General features: G+C 42.7%; 1 protein-coding gene and 1 pseudogene across 1 annotated transcript; both read right to left on the bottom strand.

Moving 5' to 3' along the window:
* Window positions 1-5,126: 5,126 nt before the first annotated feature.
* On the bottom strand, window positions 5,127-8,194 carry LOC101465002 (nuclear factor 7, brain-like; annotated as a pseudogene).
* On the bottom strand, window positions 8,113-9,524 carry LOC143418686 (uncharacterized). The gene is made up of 2 exons (XM_076884395.1): window positions 8,527-9,524; window positions 8,113-8,183 (listed from the first exon to the last, which is right to left on the bottom strand). Exon 1 carries the CDS (start codon window positions 9,062-9,064, stop codon window positions 8,636-8,638), a length of 429 nt encoding a protein of 142 aa, XP_076740510.1. The 5' UTR covers window positions 9,065-9,524; the 3' UTR covers window positions 8,113-8,183; window positions 8,527-8,635.
* Window positions 9,525-13,371: the final 3,847 nt, after the last annotated feature.

The raw sequence follows: 13,371 nt of genomic DNA, 5'->3' as shown, positions 1-13,371 counted from the left end.
TGCTATTAGAGACCTGAAGTGTTCGTTCCCAACCATGTGGCTCAAGTTTTAGCTCCGTTGTGGTCTCTAATGAACTATTGTAGTATTTCCCTCACTCTCTGGGCTGCTATCCTTTCCCCAGGCTGCGGTTCATCCCAATAGCAGACGAAGCTGCGCGCTATTCAATGTTCCCCACTGCCATGTCCACAGAAAAGCCACATTTCTGCAGCTCGAGTAAAGGCCTGAGGACAGAAGCGATTCACGGTTAAGGAGGTTTGAAATATATTATAAGAAAGAGTTGTCTTCCTTTCTCTCTACAGACCGAATATTAGAATGTTGTTTCCTGTTGAGTGGGACTCCAGGTCCGTCAGCTTTGACCGTAGAACTTCATGCTGCTCCAGGCAAGTAGTTAATGCCTCAATAGCCTCTGCCGACAATTCCTCCATTCCACTTCAGCTACATGGTCAGACAAGCTCAGCATGTCTCTCACAAGCGTATCGAGTTTGGAGTTGATCTTGTGACCCAGGTGGTGAATTTCTTATCTTAATCGGTCATTCTCCTTTTTCGGATCTGTTTATAATTCATTACTGGCCTCGTTATATCTGTTGACTTACTGGTTCCTCCAGTGCTCTGTTGCTCTGTACTTTGTCATTGTCACGGTCCGGTGTGTGGGAATGGAAAGAGAGGACCAAAACAAAGGATGAATGGGGCGGAGTCTGAAACAAGTGTTCAGGAGGGCAGCCACGTGGTCAGCAGCATCACTACAGCTTATCTGGGAGGCCAGCAGCAGTGCCAGCGACGATCCACTGTAGACCAGTTGAGGTTGCCGGTGGTGCAGCTTGGCGCAGACCTCTGGCTTAGACAGAGCAGGACCAGCAGGTGCAGAAACCTACGCTGGGCTGTGCATGGATCACAGCAGGCTCAGGTGGCTCTAGCTGGGGGTGCGCGTAGCTTGCAGCAAGCACTGGATGCTGCAGATGGAGCTCAGGTTGAGGACTGGGTCTTCCGTCCCTTGAAACCATTACAGGTGGAGGAACTGGCCGAACCTGAAGGTACAGGTGCAGGGACGTGTTGGGTCCTGGCCGCTCTCAACCTAGGAGCAGGGACAGGCGAAGGAGCTAGCTGGACACCAGCTATCGCCACCCGAGGAACAGGTATGGGTGCAGGAGTGGACCAGGTCTCAGCTGCCCTGGGAGCAGGCACAGGAGCAGGTGACAGCTGGATACTAGCTGCCCCAATGACAGAGCTAGACTGAAAACACACACGAGAAGTCGATGATGACGAGCCAAGGAACTGTGGGAAACTGAGGGTTTAATAGACTGGATAATGATGATGAATGGAAACAGGTGGGAACACAGCTGAACTAGATCTGACTAATGACACAGGAAGTAGAACTAAACATAACACATACAGACAGATGACTAACACAATAAAACAGGAAACATACATGGGAACTAAACAGTGACAAAGTCCAACTGAAAAGCTTTGAAGCCAGATAACACACACCAGTGAGTTAAACTGCAGGAATGTCTTAAAGACATAAAGACCTGGATGGCTGCTAACTTTCTGCTTCTTAATTCAGATCAAACTGAGGTTATTTCTGTAATATACTCACATATCTATATTATTGCTAATATATATTGTAATATATCTATATCACTAAGCACTTCTGGATGGATGCAAACTGCATTTCGTTGCCCTGTACCTGTGCATGTGCAATGACAATAAAGTTGAATTCTATTCTAATTCTATTCTATTATTGTACTCGGCCCTGAAAAGCTTAGAAATATGGTATCTAAGCAGATTCTTACTCTGGATGGCATTACCGTGGCCTCCAGTAACACTGTGAGGAACCTTGGAGTCATTTTTGACCAGGACATGTCCTTCAATGCACATATTGAAGGACATGAAAAGGACATATTGAAGGACAAGGAAATTTCAATGCAGATAAGTATATTAATGACGTAAAAGAAATTCACTGGACTGACATCTGCCTCGAGAATGACCCTGATAGGGCATTATCTATGTTTATTGAAAACTTTTGCTACCTGGCTGATAAACATGCCCCCTTAAAAAGATTTACTGTTAAAAAGAACTATGCACCTTGGTTAGATAACGAACTTAAGGTTGCAATGTCAGAGAGGGATATAGCAAAAGCAAAAGCACATAAGTCTATCAGTCCACAAGAGTGGGCAAGATATCGCGAGTTAAGAAATCAAGTAACTAAATTTAATAGGCGTAAAAAGAAAGAATATTATCAACTTAAGCTCAAAGAGGCCAATAAGGACAGCAAAAAGGTGTGGAAAGTTTTAAATAATATAATGGGTAGAGATCTTGCTTCGGTGATGCCTCACATCCACACGGGTGGTACGTTTATAAGTAAAGCCAAGGATATTGCCAATTATTTTGTGAATTATTACAGCAATAAAATAACAAATTTAAAATCTAATATGAGCAAAGGCGATCCCACCTTATCATGTCGTCTTATACAGGATGTTATCATGAATAATAAACTATGCCAATTTAAGTTTGAGGCAGTGAACGTGCAGATGGTAGAGCGCTTATTGACATCACTTCCTGACGATACATCCTCCGGTTCTGATAACATAGACAGTAAACTGCTCAAAGTTGCAGCCAAGTTTGTGTCCCTTCCTATATGTCACATATTTAATAAATCTCTGGCATGCAGCTTATTTCCATCGCAGTGGAAAGAATCGAAAATAATTCCGATTCCTAAAAACAAGAATGACATTTTTAATGGTGTCAACAGCAGACCTATCAGTCTGCTACCCATTTTAAGTAAAATTATGGAGAGGATTGTCTACGAACAAATTCAACATTATCTAATAGAAAATCAGTTACTCACTCAGGTTCAACATGCCTACAAACCTGGTTATTCCACCAGTTCAGCTCTCATTCACATGACAGATAACTGGTACAAATACCTAGATAAAGGGAATTTGGATTTTAGTGCTGCATTTGATTTAATAAATCATGATCTACTGATAGATAAACTAAAATGTTATGGATTTTCACCAGCTGCTTTGTGCTGGATGGAAAGTTATCTGTCTGGAAGAAGGCAAAAGGTTTATTATAATGGTTATTTCTCGGAGGGCCGCGAAATGAACTGTGGTCTACCCCAAGGCAGCTGCCTCGGTCCACTTCTCTACTCAGTTTTTACAAATGATTTGCCGTACGTCCTGGATAAATCTCATCTTGTAATGTACGCTGATGATTCCACCATGTTTTATTCAGCCAGTAGCCACTCTGAATTGACCAGCGTATTACAACTAGATTTGCTGAACGTGTTTGATTGGATAAGTAAAAACAACATGATTTTAAACGTGTCTAAATCCAAATCCATGTTAATAGGAAGTAGAGCACGTTTAATCAACAGTCCACGACTAAATCTTTCCATAGCTGGATCGGCATTAGAACAGGTCACCCAGATTAAATTACTTGGTGTTACCATAAACCACCACCTTTCATGGTCTCAGCACATCAATTCTGTTATTAAGAAAATGGGACAGGGCATAGCTATAGCTAGGAAATGCTCCTTTTATATTACTTCTTCAGTTATGAAAGATGTCATTAACGCATTAGTATTATCTCATCTAGAGTACTGCTCAATCATCTGGTCTGCAGCTAATAAGACAGATCTGAATAGACTTCAGTTAGTCCAAAATAGGGCGGCCAGATTAGTGTTAAGGTGTTCATACTATACAAGTATTGACAAAATGCATGATAAACTTTCTTGGCTTTCTGTACAAGCTAAATTATACTATGGCTTACTTGTATTTTTAAAGAAAACAATACTGTTAAACACACCACACTTTTTTTGTGCTCAGTTGCAGTATCCAGATGAAATTCATAATCATGCCACACGATTCTCAACCAACCACAATTTAGTAATTCCTCGTGTTAAAAGTAACTTTTTGAAAAACTCTGTTATATTCAGAGCATCGTTTCAGTGGAATAAGTTGCCTGAGGCAATAAGAGAATTGGCTTCAATTCATAATTTTAAAAATTACTTAAAAGCCTATTTAGGCAGTTTTTAATGTATTTGTAAAAATTGTAGAGGGTAATATCACTTGTAATGGAAATTGTGTATTTTGTTTGAGTGTTTTGTTTTGGTTTTCTGCTTTTATATAATTTTTAATATTCACATGTTTACATTTCAGTATTGTAAAACTTTACTGTAGATCTAATTGTTGTAACATTTTATTTGGAGATATTTGATGGCTTGGGCCCCAGGAATACTAGCAACCACTGTTGTGGAAGCTAATGGGGTTCCTTATAAATAAACAAATAAACAAATATTAAACAAATATGTAAGACTGCTTTCTTCCATTTGTGCAACATCTCTAAAGTTAGAAACATCCTGTCTCAGAGTGACGCTGAAAAACTAGTTCATGCATTTATTACTTCCAGGCTGGACGACTGTAATTCATTATTATCAGGAAGTCCTAAAAACTCCCTGAAAAGCCTTCAGCTGATCCAAAATGCTGCAGCAAGAGTCCTGACAGGGACTAGAAAGAGAGAGCAGATTTCTTTTTTTTTTCCCTTCCCTTCATTGGCTTCCAACCAATCACAGCAGATGGCCCCGCCCCTCCCTGAGCCTGGTTCTGCCAGAGGTTTCTTCCTGTTAAAAGGGAGTTCTTCCTTACCACCTTTGCCAAAGTACTCATAGGGAGTCATATGATTGAATAATACATACTTTCTGTATGTATTATTTTAGGGTCTACCTTACAATATAAAGCTTCTTGAGGCAACTGGTGTTGTGATTTGGCGCTGTATAAATAAAATTCAATTGAGTTGAATCGAACTGGAAAGTGATCTTGAGCAAGTCTGTTCACTTCAACAACAAAGCCAGAAACCCCAAACAGAGTTTTGATTCATTTTAAAGCCTGACGCTGAGCCTTGTTCACTCCAGCTATTGTCCACCTGGGCCTCACAGGTTCTTTACCTAATAACCTTTTAACTTGATCGTTTTTAAATTACCTCCACCAAGGTGGTTTTGTTTTTGGTGGTGTTTGCATGTCATTCTCTCTACACACAATAGCCAGAAAAGTTTAAAATAAACAGTGATAAAACTGTAGGGCTGTTTTCAAGGTTTCAGTTAAACTCCAAATACAGGACTCGGGAAGTAACTTAAAAGCAGCTTTATTGCTGAAACTCAAGTAATTACAACAGGAAAACATGTAAAATTAGGAATAACAGAAAAACGTAATGGCATGAGCAATACACCAAGGAGACACACAGCTCTCTATTTACAACTGTTCTTTGTAGGTGTGTAAACCTTCCTGTAGGCTCCCAAAAATATCATTCTGTTCATCTGGACCTGACATTTTCAGTGGGAGAAGCGTTTCATCATCATCATCATCATCATCATCATCATCATCATCAAGTGACTTCTTCAGTCTCAGCTGACTGCAGGTTTCCAACCTTATAAACAGGACAGTTGCATGATAACTGAAACCATGGGCCGTGAGGTCAGTTTTCATGATCATTAACATGCAAATGTGCATGTTAATGATCATGAAATATGCAAACTTTGCAAATATGCAAAATCTGTAGGGATGGGTATCGTTTAGGTTTTATCCGATACCGGTGCCAAACCGGTACTTTTGAAACTGTGCCGGTGCTTAAACGGTGCTTAAAGAATGGAGAACACAAAATTGGTCCAAAAACCTCTCATGTTCAGCTGTTTTTTGTAAAAAGATAACAATGTTAGCCTTTTCTGCAGCTATGGGGCATATATGGTATCACTCTTGGCTGGAAGCAGTGCTTAAACAATGGGAAAAACACAAACTTTGTCCAAAAACCTCTCATGTTCAGCTGGTTTTTTGTAAAAAGATAACAATGTTAGCCTTTTCTGCAGCTATGGGGCATATATGGTATCACTCTTGGCTGGAAGCAGTGCTTAAACAATGGGAAAAACACAAACTTTGTCCAAAAACCTCTCATGTTTAACTGTTTTCCACTTTTTCTTTGGTCATTTTAGCCTTTTTGGCCAGGGTGAAGGGAGTATCTGCCATCAAACAAGAAGACAGCCGCATGTAGCTATGATGATGTTTGCTAGTTCACCTTACCTGCATTAATGTAATAACGTGGTTAGCCTACTCAACGTAAATTACACACGAACAACATGAAGCTACTCACGCAGAGAAGAACGGCTGCTGCTGCATCATCATCCTCATCATTTCTGCTACACTGGCAGGGCTAGGGGCCAGGACTCTCCTCTTCAGGTTCTTGGGGGATGTTGCTAACTCCGGGTTCGATAACAGGCACCACACCCGCAGTAGATGTGCTCGGTGTGAGGTCTCGCAGCAAGCTATCAAATACGGCGCATTTCTCGGCTTTAAAAAAACGCTATGCGTCGCCAGGTGTTTCATCAGATTTGAGGTGTTACCTCCTTTGACAGTATCACAGTATCAGCTTAAAGCACTTGTTGCTGCTGAGTTTGCATCTTTTGCTGTGAAGTACAGCCAGACTTTGACCGCTTCGCCTTGGACATTTAATCTGTAGCTCTGCTCTAAAAGAACGTACGTACCTGGCCCCGCCTACTATCCTCGGAAACGTAAAACGATTGGCTAGAATCTAAAGTGTATCACAGCTCAGGAAAATAAAGCACCGAAATAAAGCACCGAAATGTGCGCTGCTTTTCGGTCTGGTTACTAATGTTTATGTCAGAACCGGCACCGGTACCCATCCCTAAAAATCAGTTTATCAAATAAAATCAGCTGTTGATCAGCTCAGTGTGACTGACAGATGATCAGAGGTGCAGAGCAGCCAGTAAAAGAGTAGATAAGCGCTGCAGCATCTACATCACAAAAGGAGACCAGACCCTCCTCACAAACACCCCCACCTTCTCAGGACCGGGCTGAAGAGAGAGAGGGACTGGAGGGCTAGCATTGGCTTCATACTTAATTCCATTTCTCAGCCACACAGTCCAGAAACCGTGTCGAGGACTCACTGTGAGTTGACCCTTCCTGTTGATCGACTCTGTGGCCACTCCTAGGTCCCAGTCAGTCTTTCCTTTAACCTGAACCTCAAAGTAAAATCTGCCTGAAGAGAAACTCTGCTCTCCTTAAACATTAAACACTGAGAAAATCTCTCTGGGTTGTCTGGAAGATTTTTCTTCACATTACTGTGATACACTTGTTTTCCATCATCAGACAGGATGAGTTTAGGATGAGCTGTATCAGGATCCAGAGTCACATCCACCTCATGCTGCTGGACCCTCTTCAGCTCTGCAGCCTCAACCAGCTTCTTCTTCATGAGTTTCCTGAGTGTCTCCTCCAGCTGAGCCACAGCTCTCCCCACAGTCCCCTCATATGATGGTGGACGGACTCTGACCTCTGTCCAGTCCTTGGTGGGTGGAGCAGCTTTCAGGGACGAAAAGCTTTGGAGGAGGTGGAGGTGGTCTTCAGAGTGTGAGAGCTGCTCCACCTCAGAGCTTCTCTTCATCAGCTCAGAGATTTCTTGTTCCAGATCTTTGATGAGACCTTCAGCCTGTTTCTCTGTAGCTTCCTGTTTGTCTTCGATCTCCTTCATGAGCTCCTTCAGGCGTCTCTCAGACTCCTTCAGAGCCCTGAGGACCTGAACACCTTCTGCTTTCTGTCTGTCTGCAGCATCTTTACTCATCTTCACTGACTATTTGATCTCCATAATCTTCAGTCGTCTCTTCTGGATCATCTGCTGAATCTCAGCCTCTGTCTTCTCCAGCTCTGCCTTCTTTCCTTCATATTCTTCTCTCAGAGGAACAAACTCATGGTTCTTGTGGTCTAAAACAGAGCAGAGCACACAGACACGTGTCTGGTCGGTCTAACCCTAACCCAGGTCAGACACACCAGGCAGGACTTCGGCGCCTTCAGTCTGGGTCCAGTGCAGACGTCACAGGGTCTTCTCCTGGTTTGGCAGCTTGTTGCTCTGAGCTGCTGCTGCTGGCTTTCTGCTGAGCTTCACGTCTGAACTGAGCAACCATCTCAGAGATTAATGTGTTGACCCTTAACCGAGGTCTAGTGCAGAAAGTCTCTTTACTCATGGGACACTGACACCTCTGACTCATGTCCCAGTGCTGAGTGATGCAGTTTTTGCAGACGTTGTGTCCACATGGTGTAGAGACTGGATCAGTGAACACATCCAGACAGATGGAGCACAGAAACTGATCGCAGATAGCTGACAGCAGGCGTGTCTGCACTCTGAGGGAGAAAAAAATAAATTTTTTATTACATTAAAAAAAAAAAGTTTTACATTACATTTAGATTACATTTTTAAAAAGACAGAAAAAGGTGTCAGTTTTGAACTCTTTACATGTGTTTCTCAGTAGTAGATATTACTACACTTTCTGGGTAGTGTAATAGAAAATTTCCATTATTCTCATTTGAAGTATTTAAGTGCTTATGGATATGCTTGGTTGTGACACTGTAATAGACTGTTCAGTGAACGTTTCTAAAAGTAGATGAACTTATTTCAGGCTCAGCAGTTGGAGAAGACGACTCCCTTTGCAGGTGCTGATAATGCCAAGGGCACAAAACAGCATACCCGCTGTTCTGTTAGGTTTCCTAGCGAGGCGCGTGATGTGTGGTGATCAGTTTGTAAATTCCTCCCTCTTCCTTGGAATGCATAAAGGACTGGGAGCACCACTCCTGTTTCAGAGCTCGCATGACTGAACTGTGATGTTTGATGCCTGGGAGCTTGAGGGTCCTGCGCAGTATCTTAGCTGTTCCCAGGACTGCGCTCTTCTGGACAGAGAGGTTATTCCCGGGATCTGCTGGAGCCACTCGCCTAGCTTGGGAGTCACCGCACCTAGTGCTCCGATTACCACGGGGACCACCGTTACCTTCACCCTCCACATCCTCTCGAGCTCTTCTCTGAGCCCTTGGTATTTCTCCAGCTTCTCGTGTTCCTTCTTCCTGATATTGCTGTCATTCGGAACCGCTACATCGATCACTACGGCCGTCTTCTTCTGTTTGTCTACCACCACTATGTCCGGTTGGTTAGCCACCACCATTTTGTCCGTCTGTATCTGGAAGTCCCACAGGATCTTAGCTCGGTCATTCTCCACCACCCTTGGGGGCATCTCCCATTTTGACCTCGGGACTTCCAGGTTATACTCGGCACAGATGTTCCTGTACACTATGCCGGCCACTTGGTTATGGTCTATTTGGTAAAGTAAATTGAAGTAAATCTGTTGGGCATCTTTCTTCGCCTTTAGACAATAATTCTGATGCAAAAGAGCCGAACGGGACAGGCAAAAAAACAAACAAAAAACAAAAACCAAAGATAGCGGAGGGCGTTACACAGCAGCTGTTTTGTTTGACAGCCCTATTAAAGATTAACATCAGTCTGCACAGGATGATCTGATATCCTCGTGTCGGTGTTGTTCCCACATCATCATGCAAATGTTGTTCCAGGATCAACATTGCAACTGACCAATCACATTGTTGTGACGTTATTCTTTTGCACGCCAAGCCATTCGTGCATTTATGAAATTCCAATGTTGCAAGGACAATATCAGTTCTGCTTACTGTTTATTAAAGGGTCAGGGTCAGGGTCCGTTGATTGGCGGACAGAGGCGGTTTTTCCCGAAGTCGCAAAAGTATGACGTCACAACATTCTGATTGGTCACTTGCAATGTTGATCCTGGAACAACATTTAGTATGATGATGTGGGAACAACACCAGCACGAGGATATCAGATCGTGCGTCTGCACGCGCTCCAGAGAGCTTTTCTTCACATTCTTTAATTCTCACTCGCTTTTGCAACTTTGTACTTTTGTGTTACTCGCAGCAACGACTCCACTTCATTGTTAGTCCATTTGAAAAACTCGCTGCTTTTCCTGCGACGTTTCAAAGAGCAGGAAAGTAAATAAGCGGCAGACAGAAATGAGGCAGGCGCATGCGCAGCACTGGAACGTCAGCGTTTGCAGCTGTTTCAGTGTGGACGCACAACTCTGTGAAAATGACTGAAAACGCTTGTGTGGACGCGGAGCCGTGGACGTAGCTATGGCTAAGCTCTCCTGCCTGTGCTCTGGGTTTCTGCACTTGGGTTCGGTTCTGGTACTGAATACTAGAACTAGCACTGTTAACAGAAGAGTTATTAAGGGCAAACCTTTCCTGGGTGTCTTAGCTAGTGATCAGCTCCAGATAAACACCATGGAGGAACCATACGAGAACATGTCATATTACTTTATGCTGTATGTCTAAAATGTGAGGATATTATCCAGTAATATTACAATCATGTAAAATATAATTGTAGTATTGGCGTTACAACAGACGGACGACGTGTCCAGGATGTGCCCTGGCTCTCACCCAGCATCTTCTGGGACCCTGAATCTAAACAGCATTGAAGAAAACTGATGATGAAGATTGCACCACCCTTTATTTAACTCAAACTTAACTTCCTGTTTTTAAGTTCATGATAAAAATCAAAAGTCTGAGAAACACTGATCCTTAAAGAAGAACAGCTCTGCTAACAAAACTCTGGCCATTAAGCGACAAATACATCACAAATCTTCGTACTGCATCACAATAAAGGCCTCGAGTTCTATTGTTGTTATTGTGAAAGACTGGATAATCATCAGTGTTCAAATTCTGAGCACTAAATCACTGTGACTTTTACCTTCCACAATAATGATTCAACACAATAAAACACAGCTCAGCTTTTATTTTGAAGCTGGGTTTTGGAGAGCTGGATGTAAATGTGTCTCCAAAGCTCTCAGCTTAGCTTCTGTAGTTTAAATGTGGCTGTAAATAAAATGCAAACATCAGCCATGACGGAAACGCCACTGTGAGCTACACGATGGTTCTCTGTGTGAAAGGACTGACAGTCTCTGATTCACGGGTCTGTCTTTGAGTCTGTTGCTGCTCCGTAACGCTCTCTGTGACAAAGCTTCCTCTCTTTGTGCTCTTCCATGTCTTTATATATGTTGGTGCCACAGTGGAGAATGTTCTTCTAACATGCACGATGTTTGCAGCGTTTTCATTTACAGCTGTAAAGTAACACAACACTCACTGCAGCCTGAACGTCACATGACCACCGGGCAAGTAAGCAGAGTAGGGAGGAAGGGCGTGCATGAGAGGTGTCTGCACAGACATGTCTACTTTCTGATGAACGGGGCCATGCACTACACCAGCAGGAGACAAACCGGTCATGCTGGTATCGATCCAGTACCAGTGGATTCAATATTTGGATTGATCAGGTCACTCCTGATCAGTGCCGCAGTGAGACAGTTTCAAACAGCAGATGTTTCTACAGCGGATCTGTGGCTAAATGAGCCCATTTGTATTGAACCAATGTGACTGTGACGAGTCAGCATGAAGTCATCTGAGTCATCAGAAACAGGAAGTGTGATGCACTCAGCACTGCTGCTGAGAGAAACCTGATGGACTCTGGTGAATCCTCTCTTAGACCCTAACAGGACTCGACTGCAGCTCTGCTGCTGCGCTCTCACTTTCACTTTCTTTAGTAACATGACCTCTGACTTCACATTTTTCAGGCGTTGCTCCGCCTCTACCTGCAGCTGTTTGTCTGGTTTTGCTGCCTCTTCCTTTGCAGCAATCAGCTGGTTTATACACACAGTAATGACGGCCTCAGGTGAGAAACTCACCTGGATTTCCAGCAGACTGAAAGTTTCTGGTGGCCACTGATGGAGGTCACAGGTCTGAGCTGAAATGATGCTTTAAATCAGCGGTCCCCAACCCCCGGGCCTCGGACCAGTACCGGTCCGTGAGTCGTTTGGTACCGGGCCGCGAGAGTTGAGGCTCAGGTGTGAAATGTGTGGTTTTCAGGGTTTTTATCGGTTTTCAGCGTTATTATGTTATCGTTTTTATCGTTAACTCGGTTTTCCTGGGTCTTTTCACGTGTGTTATGAATACATTTTGCTTTTTTTCCGTACCAGTACTAGTTTTATTTTGTTGTATTTATCCGCGACACCTTAAAGGCCGGTCTGTGAAAATATTGTCGGGCATAAACCGGTCCGTGGCGCAAAAAGGTTGGAGACTGCTGCTTTAAATAAAATATGTTAGAAATGAATTCTTTAAAGCTCTGAGTTTTTGTACTTCCAGCCTGTTCGACCTCTTTAGTTTGCTGTAAACCACAGACTTCACTACGTTTGTGGGAAACCATCACAGCACTGAATGGTTGCCAACTGTTTGACCATCAAATAAGGCCACCTCTGGCATGCCGAAGCACAACGCACAGCCAGCTGGACATAGTTTAAACATGTGCTGTATGTTCATTTCTTTTAACGAAAATGCAGTAAAATTTTGGTATTAATTTCAATCAATACCTCATCTAAAACAAAGACCAGGACAAAATCACAGTAAAATTAGATTTTGGGGCCATCTGTTGGTCAGAAAGTGGCATTGCAACATACGGGACATTTTGCTCGGTATGATGGATGTCGCGGCTCGAACAGGACAGAAACGTAACGTAAAATAATGAAATTGACCTCCTACATGTGTAAAAATATGTACTTAATATGATCAGTAATGTTATTGTTCGATTAATCGGGCTTACAATAGTAGAAAACTACTATTACTTGGGTTAATTATGTAATTGTATATAACGGTTCTTGTACATTTAAGCCATAATATATTTAATAAAATTGATATAAAACACGTCCAAGTGTGTAACTGATTACTTGGTTTATAATAAACTCCCATCTGCTGTTCATCTTTGACTACATTAAATGTAATGTTGATTTATGTCTTTCAAAACATCCATAAAATGTTGTTGTAATTATTCTGTTAATTGCAGATCTTGTCAAGTACAAAGAGACTGATAAGAAACGAGTCCACAAACAAATCACGTGTTCTTGGATGCAAACACTGAGAAGTCCACGTACTTTGTAAAGTGCTGTAAAAGAGGAGCACAACATTTTTATTTGGCATATTTGTCCTTGAAAACATTTTTAGACATTAAAAAAATCTAATGTTGCTATAAGACCACCTCAAGATTTCATGTCAGTTTTTACTTGAAATGATAAATAAATATTTGGCCTCACTGTAAATCTCACTGTGCAGCTGTCCTTCTCACTTGCAGACCCCTTCGTGTGATCGTGTGCGTGGCTTTGTCACGTCGGTGCTACTGGTTGCTGCGCAGCGCCATCTACCATCCCATCATGATCTCTGTCCTGGAAGTGCTCGTATAATAGCAGAAGTCTCCGATGCAGCATTGCAGTATTTCTGGCTGCAAGCAGCCTCCTATCAGGTAATTCTCACCGTCAGCAAAGCCAATCCAGTGCCATGCAGTTACAAGAGCTTGTTTCAGATTTACATCTACAAGCCTTTACCTTCCCTCTGTGAGCGCAACAGCAACAGACCTTAAATACTGATCTGCATGCGTAGCTTTACATCAGCTTTTAGGCGTTCCCATCACTGATGG

This window comes from Maylandia zebra, linkage group LG5 (genome assembly GCF_041146795.1).
Source record: "Maylandia zebra isolate NMK-2024a linkage group LG5, Mzebra_GT3a, whole genome shotgun sequence".
Lineage (NCBI taxonomy): Eukaryota > Metazoa > Chordata > Actinopteri > Cichliformes > Cichlidae > Maylandia > Maylandia zebra.
This window is presented reverse-complemented; position numbering and strand designations above follow the sequence as displayed.